This window comes from Hypanus sabinus, unplaced genomic scaffold, assembly GCF_030144855.1.
Source record: "Hypanus sabinus isolate sHypSab1 unplaced genomic scaffold, sHypSab1.hap1 scaffold_1287, whole genome shotgun sequence".
Classification (NCBI taxonomy): Eukaryota; Metazoa; Chordata; class Chondrichthyes; order Myliobatiformes; family Dasyatidae; genus Hypanus; species Hypanus sabinus.
The window spans coordinates 1-21,198 of NW_026779353.1; the positions used below are offsets into that span (position 1 = coordinate 1).

The 21,198-nt window shown below is 43.4% G+C and overlaps 1 protein-coding gene across 1 annotated transcript; it reads right to left on the reverse strand.

The window, feature by feature from the left end:
* Positions 1-806: 806 nt before the first annotated feature.
* LOC132386739 (NACHT, LRR and PYD domains-containing protein 3-like) lies at positions 807-20,754 on the reverse strand. Its single transcript, XM_059959091.1, has 6 exons — positions 20,727-20,754; positions 18,476-18,763; positions 17,739-17,905; positions 7,486-7,657; positions 7,313-7,378; positions 807-2,600 (listed from the first exon to the last, which is right to left on the reverse strand). Exons 1-6 carry the CDS (start codon positions 20,734-20,736, stop codon positions 859-861), a joined length of 2,445 nt encoding a protein of 814 aa, XP_059815074.1. The 5' UTR covers positions 20,737-20,754; the 3' UTR covers positions 807-858.
* Between the last annotated feature and the right edge of the window lie 444 nt (positions 20,755-21,198).

The following is a 21,198-nucleotide window of genomic DNA, read 5'->3' on the forward strand; positions in this document are numbered from 1 at the left end:
CACAGGAGGAAGGGGAATGGGGAATAGTGATCCCACAGGAGGATGTGGTGTGGTGTAGAGAGTTCTCACAGGAGGATGGGGGATGGGTTGAGAGATCCAACAGGAAGAAGGAAGATGGGGATGAGACATCCAACAGGATGAAGAGGGTGGGGTAAAGCCATCCCACAGGAGGATTAGGGAAATGTAATAGCGAACCCACAGGAGGATTAGGGAAATGTAATAGCGAACCCACAGGAGAAATGGAGATGGGGACTTGATCCCAAAGAATGGAAGAGGGATTTGGATGAGAGGTCCCACAGGAGGATTCCAAGAGTAAACGATAATCCTACAAGACGAGAGGATGCAGAAAATATTTGGACGTGTGTGTTGGGTCTGAACAGAGGCGCAGAGGAGTTGCGCCCTCTCTCTCTGCGTATCTGGAACTGAGCAAAGTCACACACGGGGAAGGGCAGGGGAGGACAATCTCACAATGGTATTTATTTCCTTCTCACTGGGACAGTCTGCTGACGGTCTTTTGTCCCTCACCGGGAAGGGGGTGTGAATCTCTGACCCACCTGCTACAGTCAGTGTCGGTCTGGGTGTCAGTAACAGTGAGAAGGAACATTGTCAATGGACGTGTCACAGGCAGCGAGAAACACGGGTATTCCTGTGATTTATACCAGTAAACTAATGATTGTTGTTCACTGATCTGATGAAGTCTCCAACATCTCCTTAGAAGGAACCACAGAACACTACCAATCCCCTGGGCATTTGTCACAAGTCTTCTTAATCTGATTTAGTACAAATTTACCGAAATTCCTTTACATTGAAACAACACAATGAGGCAGTTTCACAGTTCAGAGTGAGAGATAAATCAAGTTACCTCAGCTTCTGGCACTTGTGCAGCCCGGGTCCCAGCTGCTGGATTCCTTCACACTGAATGTGGCAGCCCGTCAGATCGAGGTGTTTTATTGTATCACAGAATCCGATGGCATGAGACAGGACCGCACAATCAATCGGGGTCAGTGTCATTCCACTGAATGAAAGTGTTTCCACAGATCCCAGTGTTTCCTGAGCCAGACCACGATTCTGAGACTCAAACAGGTAGTGCAATGTGTTCAGGAGGCTCCTTTTACGAGCTTCAGTCCCAGTGTTTGCAGTCCGGTGCTTAACCTCCTCCTTCACCCAGTCAATCACCCGGCAGGATGTTTCATGAAGAAATGGACCCAGAAACTCCTCCAGGCCCCGAGTTGACATTGGGTCGCAGAGACCAGCAAGAAAACGGAGAAATACCTCAAATTGCCCATCTGTAATGCTGTAGGCTTCAGTGAGGAATATCAGGATATCCCCGGGATGTGGATTCAGGAATTGTGCGACTGCAGCTACAAACTCTTGGATGGTGAGGTGTGGGAATGTGTACACCACGCTCCAAGCGGAATCCTCTCTCTCTAAAAGCTCCATCAGGAACCCGGACAGGAACTGGGAAGGCTGCAGGTTGTAGTTGATCAAATCTCCATCTGTAAAGACAATCTTCTTCTCGGATAATCCTCTGAAGGCCATCTGACCAACCCTGAATAACACATCACGGGGGTTCTCAATCTCACGGCCGTGATTTTTCAGGATGTTGTAAATATAGCACGAATACAGTTGGGTGATAGTATTGGGAACTCGCTGTGGGTCCCTGACTCTTTGTGTGAAGAAGGGGCCCAGTGCCAGGACGAGGATCCAGCAGTAGGCAGGATTGTAGCTCATGTTGTACAGGATCTCGTTCTTCTTCACGTGTTTGAAAACAGCTGCTGCCACTGTCTGATCTTCAAAATGTCTGATGAAATATTCCTTCCGTTCCTCACCAACAAATCCCAGGATTTTAGCCCAGATACTGATCTTCGCCTTTTTCAATAAATGTAACGCAGTGGGGCGGGTGGTCACCAGCACTGAACACCCCGGGAGCAGCTTGCCCTGGATTAAACTGTACACAATGTCAGACACCTTGCACTTGAATTCAGAATCTGTGCATGTGGAGCGAGGTACCGTGTCTCCCCGACTGTCAGCAAATTCAATTTTATCATTGAATTCATCCAAACCATCGAATATAAACAGCAAACCCTCTGGGTTCTTCCAGACCTCTGCCAGGATATTCCCAAAGTAAGGATACTGACCTAGAATCAGTTCCCTCAGGTTTATTCTGCAGTTAATGGAGTTTAAATCCCGGAATTTGAAACTGAATACAAACTGGAACTGTTGGTATATTTTCCCCATGGCCCAGTCATAAACAATCTTTTGTACCATTGTGGTTTTCCCGATCCCCGCGACTCCGGTCACTGCTGCTGAATCCCCAGGTTTGGATTTACTCCAGGAAAAGCGGTTTTGGAACAACTGATCAGTCTGGATTTTTTCCAGCTCTCCGCAGAGATGTTTCTCTCTCCACTCCTCGTGGTCTCTGCCTCTTGCCAGCAGCTCATGTTCCACCAGTCTCCGATCTCGAACAGTAGTAATCACCGTGAGCTCAACGAATCGATCAACCAGCTGGAAAACCTTCACCTTCTCCCTCATCAGGATCGTGTTCACTCTCAGTGTTTCAGTTTGTGCCCGCAGAGCCTCCTTGTGTTTCTGTTGAACAGCTTCCATGGGAACAGAGAACATTGTCAAAAAGTAAAATGGCTCAACTGACAGAGAACATTATAACTGCATTTCAACATTCAGTGTTTGAGATTACATGAATTAATTCAATGCTTCCATGGATATTAGGACAGAAAGTAAAGTTCTGTTCAGAGACAGTGGAATTGACAGCGATGGATGTCCCAGAAAATGTCCAAACCTCATATTCTGATATTAATTAATCTTCAATTGAAAGTTCCCCTGATATCTGATCGTAATCCTGACTGTACTTCCGTTACAATAACATTTGACTATATTTAAAACATCATTAGCAGTTAATGAACACAGAGGAACTGCAGAGACTGATACGGCTTGGCACCAGAAGTGTCACAGGAGTTGCCTGACCGCGTTGAATGCAAACTAAGACTGTCCTAAGGGCTCCAGCACCAGATTATTCCCCACTGGGTTTACTCATAAGTTTCCCCCTTGAGGGGTGGAGCGTGAGGTCACTGTTTTCCTTCATCTGGATGAGCTGCCAATCACGGCCGACGAGCCCCAATTGCCCGAAATGACTGGCTATCAGGTGTCAGTAACGCGTATTTGTCCTTTCTACTATCGGAAAAAATGCCTCTACCAAGCTTAGTAGCTAAGTCACAAGTGAAGGCCAGGAGCTGGACCTGATTGTCAGAGGCTATTTGAGTCGCGCGCCACTGGGAGCATTTAATAGGTCGTGGGAGCGTATCCCCGCTACCACCCCTGGGTGTAACAATCTTAAACAACCAAGCAGCTCTGTGTTATTGACAACAACAACTTGGCACATTGTTTTTTTTTTATAGTCACATGTACCAAGATACAATGAAAACGTTTATGCATGCGATCCAAATAAATAATATCATCACGTCGGTGCAATAAGGTTCTACAAGGAAAAACAGAACAGAATAGTTCAGTGAAACAGTGTTTCAGTTGCCAACAAAATGCAGTGCAGGCAGACAATAAGGTACAAGGCCAAAGGATCGTTGGCAGGTCAGATTTTTTTTTTTGCTTGTTTTTGAACTATTCTCCTAAACTGTAGAATTCAAAACTTAAAACAACAGTACTGTATAAAATTCGGAGGCATATATATATATATAACTAGGGAGACCAAGATTTCTGCAAGTACTGTGTAAGGGATGTAGACTCAGTTAGTCACTTTTAAGAACCAGTGTAAAACTTCTTTTTTAAAATTTGAACCTTGCTTGTAATTGATATTATTTTGTCTTTTATTTTCTAGTTTTCATTTTATCCAATTGTAACGCAATTTGAACGACGTTCCCCCGATGAAAGGTTCTTTATAAATATCCTAGAATTATTTTTTATTATTTCTTAACTCAAAATGGCAAATCCTGAGGTACGGGCATATCCAAGCACATTCATTTCTCAATTAATAGATAATTTCAGATTACTCTCGTGGTGTATACTACTGTGGCTTTCGTAACATTTACATGAACATTGCTGCGTGGAGCTAATTCTTTAATACTATTGTGTGGCGCTGTTTGGATGATACCAGCTGTCGATATTGTTATCGGGACAATGTATACTGTGTTCCACAGTCTTTCAATTTCCTCTTTTAATTCAGCATATTTCTAAAGATTTTCATTAATTGATTTCTGTAAGTTATGTGAATTTGAAATGGCTTTATCTATTTAAGAATTTGTTTTTGCTAGATTATCCTGTAAAATTATAGCCGGACAGTTATTATGAATTGTCCTATCTGTAATAATGGATCGGTCACGGTGGATTTGTCGGACACTAACTCTAAAAGTGGAGCAGACTTGTATTTATAGTGAGGGATGGTGTTTTTCGTCAGTTGTAGTTTATGCAAGATCTTGGTGAAAGTTGTCTAGCACTTGATTGTCAGTGCTCAGATTGAGTAAAACTACTGCAGGATCCTGTAATCTGTTCAATTGTTTCTGGCAGCTCTTGTAATTTTCAGCATTTATCACCTTGAACCTGCTGGCCTTTATTCTTTATTATTGATAACTGGATGTGTTAACCACCTGGACTTGTATTGCTACAATGATCTCTTCCGTTTCTGGGAAGAGGTCTCCAACTCTGAGCCAGGCGCTCAACGCCTCCTTGTCAACATCGCTCAGATCGTGGGGATGTCTTCCGTGGGGAGTCAGGATCTTCCACTCTTCCAAGTTTAACGTTCTTCTGTTATGATTGCTTCTTCATTTTTATGGGTTATGCTTTCATTTACGTTCAGTGATGTGTACCCCTTATCAGAATTGTACATGCTTGTACGGAGTGCTGAATGCTCCTTGCGTTGATGAAAATATATCGTTAGAGCTAATTGTAGGTTTCAGAAAGGGTAGGATGAGGAAACACGGCATACCAATCCTCACAGGTGGATCTGAAGTGACGAGTGTGGGCAATTTCAAAATCCTGCCTGTAAATATCTCCGAGTACCTGACCTGGACCAAATATATCGATGCAGCTACAGAGAAGGCACAACAGTGGCTATATTTCATCAGGAGTTTCCAACATCACTCGAATATTTTTACAGGTGTAACTTGCAAAGCAACGGCTGCATCACCGTCTGGTTCATGGGGACTACTGCACACGATCGGACACTCAAGCACACTCAACGATTGAGAAACAACTTCTTATTCTCTACCATCCAGTTTCTGAATGGACATAGAACCTATCGATACTGACTAAATAATCTCTTTTTTATTTCTATCTCTGCACAACTTATTTAATTTATTATTTTATACAATCACATAGTCACGCCTAGCAATATATGCTATATATGGCTTCTTTGGAAATTGGTTCCATTATTGGAAATAATTGTTTTAGCTCCACTGATGCAAGAGTAACTAATTCCAATCATCCCTGTATAGCTGTGTAAGGTATAATTCGTTGCTTTTTTCCCCGGATTCGATGCAGATTTTTGTCTGATTCAGGAAATTCAAGTGTGGATTTGACGCCAGACAAAACCATAGTGGGCTTAATGTGTCACTCTGGAAAAAGTCTGCATTTATTTTGGTAACAGTGGTTGTTCCGTTGTGGATGTTATTAGGGCGTTTATTGTAATTCATTAGATGTTGTAGAAGTTTAACAAGTATTGGATGCATCTTTTATAATATTGGAAACTCTTAAGCATGTGAGAGACAGAATCAAATGGCTTTTGATAGACAATATAACATTGAAAGATTTCTACTCTCCACAGTGCTCGATAGATACATAATCTATTATTAGTTGCTCCTTAAATTCATTCATACACTAAATGTATTCGTTCTGCTCTTCTGTAAGTATATTGTGATTATCTAAGTGAGTGGTTATTAGTTACGAGATGCAGGATGTTGCAATTTTATAAATAAAGTTGTCTTATTATTATTAATAGCCAATAATAACATAGTTGCTGATAATCAATAGCCTTATAAATGCAGAATTAAAACTATCCTTGAGGCTGGTGGTACGGACCTTCAGCCTTTTATATCTTCTGTCCCACGGGTGTATGACAGAATGTTTGAGGTGGTTTGATGTTGAGCAGCGAGGCTTTGGGCGGGGTTTGCTTCTTGCTAACATAGTGGAGTTCTTCCAGGAGGTGACAAAGGTGACGGATGATGTTACACATGGAGATTTTTTACTTGGATATCAGTCGGGTGTTTGACAATGTCCCACAAGGAATGCTTATACAGGAATTTAACATGCTTGAGAACTGTGTGAACTGTCCTGGCTGGGGATGATCCACATTGGGAGAATCTTCTTTCACTAGCAGGTGGTGAATCTGTGAAATTATTATTATAGACAGCTGAGGAAGACAAGTAATTTGGTATATTTAAAATGCAGGTCGATAGGTTCCTAATTAGGAACAGCATTAACGTTTACTGGGAGAAGGCAGAATAATGGTGTTGAGAGGATTTGCAGAGCAAATTCACGTAGCCGATTGGCTTAATTCCGCTCCTGGACCTTATGGTTTTGGGTGCATCTGGAGTATTGTGTTCACTTCTGATTGTCCAGCTCTTGGAAGTATTGGAGAGGCTGCAGATCAGGTTCATCAAAATGTTGCCTGGATTCGGTGACATGTGCTACAAGTAGAGGTCTGATAAACTTTGTTTGTTTACTCTGGTGGTAGAATAGAGATCTGACTGAGGTGTACAAGTTTGAGAGATAAGAGTTTGGGTCAACAGCCCTTATTTAGTTTGTTTATTTTTGCATAAGTCCAGTGTCTAATACCAGAGGGCCTTTGGTTAAGGTGAGATGGGGTAAATTTACAGCAATTGTGAGTAGTTTTCTACACAGTCTTGTAGGTGCCTGTAATTTACTGTGTGGGTCGTGTTGGAGGCAACTATGTTATAAATGCTCCTAGATATACATGAATGTGCAGGAAATGCAAGCAAGTGGTCAATAATATAAGAAAAAGTACCAAAGTATTTTTTCTTTACCAGATGTATAAAGAATAAAAAAGAAGATATCGGACCGCTGAAAAATGATGATGTAGATGCAGTAACAGGTGAAAAGGAAATACCAGACGATCTCTGTGGAGGTAAATAGCGAATTGTACATCTCCCTATAGATGCTGCCTGGCCTGCCACGTTCCACCAGCATTGTGTGTGTGCTCCTTCAAATTCCAGCAGCTGCAGATTTCCTCGTATCAGCGAATGATTAATGGTGAAATCTGAATCCCAGATTTTGCGAAGTCCCAGACTAACATTTGAGGCGTGATTTGAACTGTGCATTCATCACTCACCTATCAGTTGAGTAGGTAACTCAAATAACTCTTGGGCAATGTTCATGTATTCCTGTGGATCAGGACCTGTTTAAATATATTAAAAAAACATCCATGGAAACAGAGCAAAAATAATTAAATAACTAAAATTTATTTCAACGTACCTTTGTGTTCAGAGTATTTTTTAAACATACCTTTCTCCTGTATTTGCCTCAGTATTCTGTCCAACTTCGGTAACTCAGTCCTCAAAGTCACAAAGCATTTCCACATCGCCCTCCGGGCCCGGGAGCCTTTGCCCATCACCAAACTGAGGAGGAGTCTGGAACTCTCTGCCCGGTTTCCCTTCTCTGCCAGTTCAGTGACTTTCTACAAAAGGAAAACAATGAACTTGTTATGGAGCAGATGGACAGACATGGAGAATGTTGAGGAAAATATGTGTTCATGGCCCCACCAGCTTCAGAACAGATGCAGGCACTGACCTGCTGTCTCATCCTTCCCGTGTTCAGTCATTAATAGAGAAACAGGAACTGAAGGAAATTCTAAATCAATATTGTGTAAGATTAAGGATTCACTGACACCCTGCAATAGATGCAATGTGATTAATTTACTCGATTTGTCAATGTGCAGCAGTACCTCAACAAGATGTGATAAGAAGAACAGAAGAGAGGGGAGAGCGAGAGAGCAAAAAATAATGCATGTTGGGAATCACTGAATCATGGCTGAAAGCAGTTCATAGTTGGGTGCTCACATCCAAGGATAAATATTGAATCGAATGGATAGGCAGGTAGCTGAAGGGGTAGGGTTTACTATGTTGTCATTAAAAATGAAAATCCTGAGAAAGAGGTGATATCGGACTGGAAGATGTAGATGTTAAGAGACTGCATAGGTAAAATTACCCTGATGGACATTATATACAGGCCTGTTAATAGTAGCCGGGATGTGAGTTACAAATTACAATGGGGGAGAGCAGACGCCTGTAAAAATGTGAATGATAAAGTTGTCTTTGGTAGCTTGGAAAATCAGTTCGGAGCTGAATCCTGTGTCAGGGAAATTGTAGAATGCCTCTGAAATGGCTTTTGAAGGAAGCTTATGATTGAACCCACTATAGGAAAGGCGGATCTGTATTTTGTGTTGTGTATCGCACAAGATTTGATTAGGGAGCTTAAGGTATCTAAACCCTTAAGAGGCAGTGATCATGAAATAAAGGAACTCGCACTGCAGTTTGAGAGGGAGAAGGTAAAGTTAGATGTATCAGTATTTCAGTGGAATAAAGGAATTGCAGAAGCATGAGAGGAGCTGGGCAAAAATAAATTCGAAAATGACACTAACAGGGACAATGGCAGAGCGGGAATGGCTGAAGTTTCTCGGAGCAATTCAGAAGGTGCAGGACAAAGGATCACAAAGATGAAGAATTATTCTAAAGGGAGCATGATCAACCGTGGCTGACGAGGTGGTCAAAGCAGCACAAAAGCAAAAGAGAGGGCACAGAATATTACAAAATATATAAGAAAGCTCGAGGACTGGGATGTTTTTACAAATCAACAGAAGGCAATTAAAAGCCGTAAGTAGAGAAAATATGAAATATGAAGGTATACTAGCGAATAATGTAAAATAGTTTAGCAAAAGGTCCGTCTGATATATGAAGAGTGAAAGAGAGGGAAGTGCATATTGGGCCTCTGGAAAACGACAGTGGAGAGGTTCTGTCAGGGGAGAAGGAAATGCCAGAAAGTATTAGTAAGTATATTGCGTCAGTCTTCACTGTAACAAACACTAGAACGTGCCAGATATTTGAGAATGTCAGGTGGCAGAAGTGAGTGTATTTGCAATTATTAAGGAGAAGGTGCCCGGGAAGCAGAAAGTTCTGAAGATAGGTGAGTCCAGACCAACTGAACTCGATTGCTTCTGAAAGAGGAGGCTGAAGAGATTGTGGAGACATTAATAATGATCCCTTCAGAATCATTAGATTTTGGAATGGTTTCGGAGGACCGACCATTTAAAATTATAGGCCAGTTAGTCTGATCAGTATTTGGGAAGATGTCAACAGTCGATTATTGAGGATAAGTTTTCGGGGTATTTGGACGCACATGATAAAAAAAAGGCCAAAATCCATGGAAGGGATCTTGCCTGACAGACCTGTTGGAAGTTTTTGAGAGAACAGCTTACCGGGTCGACAACGGAAAGTCCGAGCAAGCTCTTTACTTGGACTCCCCGAGGTCCTTTGACTAGGTGCCGCACATAACACCATTTAACAAGACAGTAGGACAAGAAAGACAAGTGTATGGGTAGAGGGCCCATGTTATTCTCCAGACAGAATTTGTCTGACTGTCAGGAAGCACAAAATGGGAACAAATAGGGCGTTTTCTTGGTGGATGTTGGTGACTAGAGGTGTTCTACAGTGGCTGGTTTTGGGACAGTTTCTTTTTCCATTATGCTGATGTTTTGATGCTTTACGGCCCAGACTGCGCGCGTTACGAAGATATCGGGAGGGAAGCAGGGAGGACAGACACAGATGGGAAAAAATGGACAAATCAGTGGCAATTGGAATTTAGTATAGGGAAGTACATGGCCATACACTTTCGCAGAAATAATGACGACGTAGACTATTTTTGAGAGTTGTAAACTGTCTCAGGAGACCTAGTGCGGTGTTTCTTGCAGTTTGAGTCGATGTTAGGAAAGGCAAAAACAAAATGTTAGCATTCATTGGCACTGACAGCTGCGGAGACCAGGTCATTGGGTATATTTAAAACAGAGGGTGGTACCTTCTTGATTAGTCAGGTCAGCAAAGATCACTGGGAGAAGTCAGGGCAATGGGGTTGAGAGGGAGAGTAAATCACCCATGATGTAATGGCGGAGCAGAATCGATGGTCCTAATGACCCATTTGTGCTCCGATGCCTTATGGTCTTATGATGTGTAAAGACAACAGAACATTTTAAGTCAAGGAATGTTGTGAACAAAGTGGATGAGGTTAAAGCGTGGATTAGTACTTGGAGATATGACGTTACAGGGACCTGGATGTTTCAAGGACAGGAATGGTTACTTCAAGTGCCGGGTTTTAGATGTTTCAGAAAGGACAGGCAGGGAAGCAAAAGAGGTGGGGACATGACACTATTGATCGGAGACAGCGTCACGGCTGCAAAAAAAGTGGACGTCATGGGGGGATTGTCTGTGTCTGATTGAGTCTCTGTGGGTGGAGGTTAGGAACAGGAAGGTGTCAATAACTTTACTGGGTGCTTTTTATAGGCCGCCCAATAGAAACAAGGATATCGAGGAGCAGATAGGGAAACAGATCCTGGAGAAATGTAATAATAACAGAGTTGCCGTGATAGGAGATTTTAATTTCCAATATATCAATTCGCATCTCCCGAGAGCAAGGGGTTTACATGGGGTGAAGTTTGTTATGTGTGTTCAGGAAGGCTTCTTGATTCAATATGTAGATGCACCTACAAGAGGAGAGGCTGTACCTGATCTGGTATTGGAAAATGAACCTGGTCAGGGGTCAGATCTCTCAGTGGGACAGCATTTTGGAGATAGTGATCATAATTCTATCTCCTTTGCAATAGCATTGGAGAGAGATAAGAACAGACAAGACAGAAAAGCGTTCAATTGGAATAAGAGGAATTATGAGGCTATCAGGCAGGAAATTGGAGGCTTAAATTGGAAACAGGTGTTCTCAGGGAAATGTCCGGAAGAAATGTGGCAAATATTCAGGGGATATTTGTATGGATTTGTGTGGATATTTCTGCGTAGGTACGTTTCAATAAGACAGGGAAGTTATGGTAGGGTACAAGAACCGTGGTGTACAAAGGCTGTAGTAAATCTGGTCAAGATGAAAAGAAAGCTTATAAAAGGTTCAGAGAGTTAGGTAATGTTAGAGATCTAGAAGATTATAAGGCTAATAGGAAGGAACTTATGCAGGAAATTGGTAGAGCCAGAATGCGCCACGGAAAGGCCTTGGTGGGCAGGATTAAGGAAATCCCAAAGGCATTCTATAAGTATATGAAGAGCAAGAGGATAAGACGTGAAGAATAAGACCTATCAAGTGGGACAGTGGGAAAGTATGAATGGAACCGGAGGAAATAGCAAAGGTACTTAATGAATACTTTACTTCAGTTTTCACTATAGAAAAGGATCTTGGTGATTTTAGTGATGACTTGCAGCAGACTGAAAAGCTTGAGCATGTAGATATTAAGAAAGGGGATGTGCTGGAGGTTTTGGAAAGCATCAATTTGGATAAGTCGCCTGGACCAGATGGGATGTACCACAGACTACTGTGGGAAGCGAGGGAGGAGATTGCTGAGCATCTGACTATGATTTTTGCATCATCAATGAAGGCGGGAGAGTTTCCGAAGAATTAGAGGGTTGCGGATATATCCATATAACAATTACAGCACGGAAACAGGCCATCTGGGCCCTTCTAGTCCCAGCTGATCGTTGACTCTCACCAAGTCCCACTGGCCCGCACTCAGCCCATAACCCTCGATTCCTTACCTGTCCATAACCCTATCCAATTTTACTTTAACTGACAATACCGAAACTGCCTCTACCACTTCTACTGGAAGCTCATTCCACACAGCTGCCACTCTCTTATTAACTAACTTATTCAACGTTTCCCTGTAACTTAGGTGCTGAAACCCAGGTAACATTTCAGTAAATCTTCTTTGTACTCTCTCGATTTTGTTGACATCTTTCCTATAATTCGGTGACCAGAACTGTACACAATACTCCAAATTCAGCCTTACCAATGCCTTCTACAATTTTAACATTACATCCCAACTCCTATACTCAATGCTCTGATTTATAAAGGCCAACATACCAAAATTTTCTTCACAACCCTATCCACATGAGATTCCAACTTCAGGGAACTATGCACCCTCATTCCTAGATCACACTGTTCTTGCATTCAAATCCCTACCATTTACAATGTCCTACCATTTACAAATGCCCTACCATTTACAATGTATGTGCTATTTGAATTATTCCTACCAAAATGTAGCACCTCACACTTATCAGCATTAAACTCCATCTGCCATCGTTCAGCCCACTCTTCTAACTGGCCTAAATCTCTCTGCAAGCTTTCAAAACCTACTTCATTATCCACAACGCCACCTACCTTAGTATCATCTGCATACTTACTAATCCAATTTACAACCCCATCTTCCCGATCGTTAATATATATGACGAACAAGATTGGACCCAATACAGATCCATGAGACACACCATTAGTCAACAGCCTCCAATCTGACAAACAGTTACCACCACTACTCACTGGCATCTCCCATCTAGCCACTGTTGAATACATTTTACTACTTCAATATTAATACCCAACGATTGAACCTCCCTATCTAACCTTCCGTGCGGAACCTTGTCAAAGGCCTTACTGAAGTCCATATAGACAACATCCGCTGCTTTAACCTCAACTTCCCTCGTAACTTCTGCAAAAAATTCAATAAGATTTGTCAAACATGACCTTCCACGCGCAAATCCATGCTGACAATTCCTAATCAAAGCCTGTCTATCCAGATAATTCTATGTACCATCTCTAAGAATACTTTTCATTAATTTACCCACCACTGTCTTCAAACTGACAGGCATATAATTGCTAGGTTTACTCTTAGAACACTTCTTAAACAATGGAACAACATGAGCAATACACCAATCCTCCGGCACCATTCCCGTTCCTAATGACATTTGAAATATTTCTGTCAGACCCCCTGCTATTTCTACACTAACTTCCCTAAAGGTCCCAGGGAATATCCTGTCTGGACTCCGAGATTTATCCACTTGTACATTCTTTAAAAGCGCCCGTACTTCCTCCTCTTTAATTGTCATAGTTTCCATAACGTCCCTACTTGTTTCCCTTACCTTACACAATTCAATATCCTTCTCCTTAGTGAACACTGAAGAAAAAAAAAATGTTCAAAATATCCCCCATCTCTTTCAGCTCCAGACATAGTTGTCCACTCTGATTCTCTAAGTGACTAAATTTATCCCTCAATATCCTTTTGCTATTAATATAACTGTAGAAACCCTTTGGATATATTTTCACCTTCCTTGCCAAAGCAACCTCGTATCTTATTTTCGCTTTTCTAATTTCTTTCTTAAGATTTTTTTTACATTCTTTATATTCCTCAAGCACCTCACTTACTCCGTGCTGCCTATATTTATTGTAGATCTCCCTCTTTATGCGAACCAAGTTTCCAATATTCCTTAAAACCATGACGCACTCAAACTTTTAACCTTTCCTTTCAACCTAATAGGAACATAACGATTCAATAGCGTCAAAAATTCAACTTTAAATGACCTCCATTTCTCTATTACATCCTTCCCAAAAAACAAATTGTCCCAATCCACACCTTCTAAGTCCTTCCGCATCTCCTCAAAGTTAGCCTTTCTCCAATCAAAAATCTCAACTTTGGGTCCAGTCCAATCCTTCTTCATAATTATACTGAAACTAATGGTATTGTGATCACTGGGCTCCCCAACACATACGTCCGTCAACTGACATATCTCAGTCCCTAAAAGGAGATCCAACACTGCCCGTTCTTTAGTCGGTACCTCTATGTATTGCTTTAAAAAACTATCCTGCACACATTTTACAAACTTCAATCCACCCAGCACTTTTACAGGGTGGGCTTCCCAGTCTATGTGTGGAAAATTAAAATCTCCCACAATTACCTTGTGCTCACTACATATATCCTTACAAGGTTGCTCCTCCAATTCTCGCTCCCCATTAGGTGGTCTAAAAGTGTTACTACACCGACCCATTCCTCACTTCCACCCAAAGTGGCTCCCTAGAAGAGCCCTCTAATCTATCCTGCCAAAGCACCGCTTTAATATTTTCTCAGAGAAGCAATGCAACACTTCCTCCTCTTGTCCCTCCGATTCTATTACACCTGAAACAAAGAAGTCCAGGAATATTTAGTTGCCAATCACACCTCTCCTGAAACCATGTTTCACTAATAGCTACAACATATTTCCATGTATCAGTCCATGCTCTAAGCTCATCCACCTTTCTTACAATGCTCCTTGCATTAAAATAGATGCATTTCAGAAACTCTCCACCTCTTCCTCTCTGTTTATCCCTAACAATGCAATCAACTTTATTATCTTTTTCTTCCTTCTCCTCTACAACTTCTGTCTGAGAGCTCCCCTTCTCTATCACCTGCCTAGCCTCTCTAACACACTGTCTTCTAGCTTTCTCTATTTGTGAACTAGCGTCCTCTCCCCTGGTCTCTTCAAAATGATTCCCAGCCTCCAACCATTCTAGTTTAAAGCCTCCCCAGTATCCTTAGCAAATCTCCCGCCAGCATATTGGTCCTCTTAGGATTCAAGTGTAACCCGTCCTTTTTGTAGGGTCACACCTGCCCCAAAAGAGGTCCCAATGATCCAGAATCTTGAATTCCTGCCCCTGTTCCAATCCCTCAAACACGCATTTATCCTACACCTCATTCCATTTCTACTCTCACTGTCGCATGGCAGAGGCAGTAATCCCGAGATTACTATCCTTGCGGTCCTTCTTCTCAACTGCCTTCCTAACTCCTTATATTCTCCTTTCAGGACCTCTTCCCTTTTGCTACCTATGTCATTGGTACCTATACGTACCACGACCTCTGGCTCCTCGCTCTCCCACTTCAGGATATCTTGGAAGGGATCAGATACATCCATCCAGGTCTCCTGACTCCATCCACAGAATCGCCTATCTGACCCCTTAACTATCGAGTCCCCTATTACTACTGCCTTCTTCTTCCTTTCCCTACCCTTCTGAGCCACAGGGCTGGACTTAGTGCCGGGGGCACGGCCATTGTCGATTCCCCCAGGTAGGCTGTTCCCGCCCCCCACAAACAGTACTCAAACAGGAGTACTTATTGTCAAGGGGTACAGCCACTGCGTTACTCTCTAGTACATGATTCTTCCCCTTCCTCCTCCTAACCATGGCCCACCTGTCTGCCTCCCGTGGCCCCGGTGTGATCAACTGCCTGTAACTCCTCTCTATCAACACCTCACTCTCCCTGTCCAGACGAAGGTCATTGAGCTGCAGCTCCAGTTCCCTAACACGGTCCATTAGGAGCTGCAGCTCGGCACACCCGGCGCAGATCTGGACGTCTGGGAGGGTCGGAGACTACAGGGCCTCCCACATCCGACACCGAGAACAACAATCTGCCCTCACACTCATTCTTCCCCTTCCTCACACAACAGGAAAAACTGAAACCTAAACCTACCTTGCCTTGCCCTCTTCCGCCTAAGCCCGATGAGATGATATTCCTTTATTCAAGAAAGTGAATAGAATTAGCCCAGGAAATTATAGACCAATGAGTCTTACCTCAGTGGTTGGTAACTTGTTGGAGTCGATCCTTTGAGGCAGGATTTAGGAACATTTGGAGAGGTATAATATGATTAGGAGTAGTCAGCATGGCTTTGTCAAGGGCGGGCCATGCCTTACGAGCCTGATTGAGGCATGGGATCCAATGGCACATTGCTTTGTGAATCCAGAGCTGGCTTGCCCACAGCAGGCAAAGTGAAATTGCAGACGGATCATATTCTCCGTTGAGTTCGGTCACCAGTGGAGTGCCTCGGTGATCTGTTCTGACACCGTTACTCTTCGTGATTTTTATTAATGGACTGGATGAGGAAGTGGAGGGATTGTTTTGTAAGTTTGCTGATGACACAAAGGTTGGGGGTTTTGTGGATAGTGTGGAGGGCTGTCAGAGCGGGACATCGATAGGATGCAAAACTGTGCTGAGAAGTGGCAGACGGAGTTCAACCCAGATAGGTGTGAAGTGGTTCCTTTTGGTAGGTTAAATATGATGGCAGAATATAATATTAAAGGTAAGACTCTTGACAGTGTGGAGGATCGGAGAGATATTGGGGTTCGACTCCATAGGACACTCAAAGCAGCTGCGCAGGTCGACTCTGTGGTTAAGAAGGCAAACGGTACATTGGCCTTCATCAATCATGGAATTGAATTTAGGAGCTGAGAGGTAATGTTGCAGCTATATGGGACCCTGGTCAGACCCCACTTGAAGTACTGTGCTCAGGCCTCGCTACAGGAAGGGTGTGGAAGCTATAGAAAGGGTGCAGAGGAGATTTACAAGGATGTTGCCTGGATTGGGGAGCTTGCCTTACGAGAAGAAGTTGACTGAGCTCGACCTTTTCTCCTTGGAGCAACGGAGGATGAGAGGTGACCTGATAGAGGTGTACAAGATAATGAGAGGCATTGATTGTGTGGATAATCAGAGACTTTTTCCCAGGTCTGAAATGTTTGCTACAAGAGGACACAGGTATAAGGTACGGGGTGTAGGTACAGATGATATTTCACGGGTAAGTTTTTTTACTCAGAGTGTGTTGAGTGCGTGGAATGAGCTGCCGGCAACGCTGGTGGACGTGATTATGATATGGTCTTTGAAGATACTTTTAGATATGTACGTGGAGCTCAGTAAAATAGAGGGCTATACTTAAGCCTAGTAATCACTAAGTTTGGGACATGCTCGGCACAAATCTGTGAGCCGAAGGGCCTGTACTCGGCTGAAGGTTTTCTGTGGTTCTATATTTCTATGCAACATTAAGGAATGTCAATGCGGCTGTCTCATGATGAAGATGATTACTGCCTGGCACTCATGCTGTAAAATGGTGATCACTTCCTGAATGCGGGCTTGGGCTCCCTCATTAACTGAAGAATTATGAATTACACATCGAATAATCTTCAAGCAACATACAGCGATAATGGAATTAAGGTAATTGATGATGCAACTGAATATGGATGGGCTTAGGTCATTGCTCTGAGAAATAAGAGGAATGATGTTCATTATTCTGAGACATTGATGCCTATCTGATTAATAACATAGAGCGCCAATGAATCCCAACGAGAACAGATTCACTCACGGGTATAACGCACTTGATTTTCTAAAACCACTCATGGCTGAATAGGTCAGATCTAGGACAAGACAATCACTGTTTGTGAGCTCCAGGGAGAGTGACCTGAAATGGTCTACCCTTGTCTCTCATTAGTTAGATATTAAGCAAGTTATCAGATTTCTTTTTCGGTTGCCAAGACCGGATGTGGTTAGCAGGTTTCCCTCCGTCAAGTGCCACAGTGAAGCCGGTTGGCCCAATTTACAATCTGACTGTTTCATATTCATCCTGTATCAATGAAATGAGCTGAATCTGCTCGGCGGCTCAGCCAAGATTTCAAATCAGTTTCAGACTGAATGCCTGTTCAAAGTCCGGATATGCAGCCACTGCTCTTATTTGACACTAATAAATACAGCAGAGAAGAAAAGGTGATGCTGAACCTATAGTTCCCAGAGCTGAAACCAGATCTGAGAGAGACAAGTCAGAGATCAAAGTCTCCATTCCCATGTAGAACTCGTAGAACGTGCAGGATATTAATACTGATTACTATTCCCTCTGATACCAGCAGTTCGGTGACAATGCATTAAGTACGCTCACCTCATTTTCTTCTCTACTGAAATGTCCCGCCTCTGACAACGTTATACCGAGTCTCTCAACCTTTTCTTCAATCGCTTGTTGGAGTCTGTCTCTGTAGAACTTTGTCAGTTGGTACAGTCGGTATTCCTCCCCCTCCGCCAGGAGGTCGGAGATTGTAAACTCTGGCTCTGTGAACATAAAAAGGAAAATGTAGACTTGAACTCAGATATCACTCGTCTCCACCGCTCTCACCCAACTGAACAAAAACAAAAAACATGACTTGAACCTGCTCAGAGACACAAAAACGGTTTAATTCCCCGTCTCCAACACTGGCCTTAAAACCGAACCCGCAATATCCTGGGCATTAGGTTAATAGTAGGACCACATTTAATGCAAACCAGTGCATCCCTCATCCCAGCCACTCACCTATTTCAATTCTGGATGGGCAATCAATGTCGGGACTGTCGATAATATTCACTTCCCAGCGATACTCCTTCCATCCTGACGAATACATTTCCCCGGATTCACAACCCGGAAATACCCTTCTCATCTGGATAGCTGCATTTCCTCTAATACACATCCTAGAAATCCTCACAGCAGGTAGTACATTTATTGCAGTGGGGTAACGGCTGCCCACTACACCGCATGTACCACACCTACAATTTCCTCCTCTCATCTGACAACCCTCCAACAAGGCCTCACCTTTACCCTCCGCCCTGCCATATTCTGAGAACCCCTCACCCTCATATTTCACTCACCTGCTCCTTGTTGGGGACTTGACAATTCCATGTTCAATGAGCTTCCGAGCTGACAGGGGGTCGCCTCACTTGTGCTGATTCCAGGGTCCTGATCGGTGTCGCTGACGTCACTGTCTCTGGGCTGAATTTGCTCCTGCTCCTCTGCGGCGGGACCACTTTCCATTGGGACATTGCTCTTAATCTGACCCTGATTTGGTACCTTGCTTCCCGTGTCCCGATCATCTTCCCTCGATGATCCGCCTGATAAAATCCTCTTCAGTCCTATCGCTGCTCGTTTCAATTTCCCAACTGAAATAAGTGATGAATTGCAGGTTACACCAGTATGATTTATGAGCAAAGCTGATTCAGATTGCAATGGAGCTGAGACTCTGGCTGACCGAATTTGGAGCGGAACTGTGCTGGGTAATGTGAACCGTACATCCTGCCAGGTGACCATCCTAATAAGCCGGTGACTGGACACATTCACTGCCAGTAAAATAACAGGATAGACACAGTAATACTGATAACTGAATTCACAACAGTTGAAAACAAGGATGACCACGGGGTCTTAATGCGAAGGTTTCCCGTGATACCGGGAAATATCACTGTATTTATAACCCACAAGCTAAATTCTCCTGGGTCACTTAGTGTCCAATAGTCTGTGTCACACACAGACCAGCAACAGGATTACACATGGTTCACTTTGTTGGATCACACATTCTCTAATCTCTTTGTCACACAATATCCAGTCCCCTTGATCACAGACGGACCATTCCCTTGGGAGGCACATCGTCCGGTCCCCTGGGTCACAGGCTGATCATTACCTAGAGAACTATGCTGACCGCTCCCCCGGTTCCCTCCTTATCCCCCACCTGATGATCGTCATGTAACGACCATGCAAGTCATTGGCAAAGTCTCGCTTAGAGAGCTTTGTGTGCAGTTGTAGTTGATAATCTATAGGATGGTGGGGATTAAGCTGGAAAGAGTGTAGTGGAGAATGACCACCACGGTACTGGAGTAGGATGTTGTTTTTTTTATGTTATATGGTTCGGCTGGGACAGTTTTCCCTGGAGCTCAGGAGCTTGAAGGGTGACCTTACACACGTGTGTGAACATAAAATAATCCAGGACATAGATAGTGTAGAGGGTCATGTTCTTTTTCCCAGGGTAGTGGAGTCTGAGACTTGAGTCTTTTAAAAGAAATTTAAAAGGGACCAAAGGGGCATTTTTTCACGTGGTGTCTGATGGGTATAAATTACGCGCAGACAGAGGAGGCCGCAAACTAATAAAATTACAAAGTTGGCAGCATGCGGGCAGGAAAAAGGATAGAAGAAGTTTACAAGGGAAATTTGGGAAAGGCTGCAGGAAAATGGGGCAAGCTCAGACATTTAGATCAGCAAGAATTAGATGGGCCGGATGACAGGTTTCCAGGCTGTCACATCGTTTATTACAGCTGGAATCACAGATTTAAGCACAATCACAATGTCTACATGTGACAGGGACATCTGGTGATTGGTTATGCCGGCTTTCCCAGCAGGGATCCTGAGAATTTAAATTCAGGTAGAAGAGTATATCAGAGGGAAATATGTGGAACTCAGGCTCACAATTTCTCCACAGCCCAGACATTCACTGGGGTGTTAAAGCTCCGAAGCAGATCACAAATGTATCTACAATGAGCTGCCTCCTGATCCTCTGCCATTCCCAACACCGCCAGTGATCTCCGCTCTGCTACAGAAAACAGATTTCCGAAACACCCCTCTTCTCCTTTGTGCAGCAGCCAATAAAAATCCGGGGGGAGTTGGTAGCTTTCCTTCCAAAACCTGAAATGCTGTGTTAACACACAATCACTGAAAACTGGGAAATATTCCTATCATCTGGCGTTTAGTTTTATAAGTGAAAGTTGGCGATGTCTTACACATTAGGGCCTGTCTAGAGGTGAAACGGACCCTGACCCTGAACATTTACATAACCACAAGACCGCTGTCGCACTCCCGTCTGTGTTTCACTCACAACCACCTGATTCAGGAGCCCCTGTTCCTTTCACTCAGCTGAAGCTTTGCCTGGTGAGCGGAGTGATTCGACCATTACTGATGTCAGGTCCCTGCACTGGAACTGTTGGATTGATCAATTACACAATACCGCTTTACCAGTGGGATCAATGACACTGCTTGATGAAACACTTCTCTGCCCTGTTAGCGCCTGTGTCAGTTTCATCTGAACTGCTGTGTACAAACGCGACAAAAGTTTAATTCAGAAATCCCAACGTATCATACCTTTGTGCATTCTGATTCTGACTGACGATTGTTGATCGTCGCCGTCTTGTTCACATCCTGGTCCCGGTTCTGGAAAGCTCCACCTGCTGGTGATGTTGTGAATTAAACAACAAGCAGACAGTGTGTCAGAGAGAGTACGATTACTTTGCAAATATGATAGTATCGTCATCCCCTGTATCAGAGAAGCAGTTGGTTTGGGTACCAAGCATTCCCCATTAACAACACCTTCCACACGATGTCTATGTCTCTCCGTTGATACCTGGCGCATCTACTGACAATCTCACAGAGCAATAGAGTCCAAATTCAGAGCGTTCTGACCAACGAGTCAATGCCAACCACAGTGCCCACTGAGATGGTCACAATTTCCTGTGATGGGCCCATTTCCCTTCTGGCCTTTTCACTCCATCTACGCATCCCAGCTGCTTTTTGAATTAATCGACTGCGCCTGCCTCATCCACTTCCTCAGGCTGTT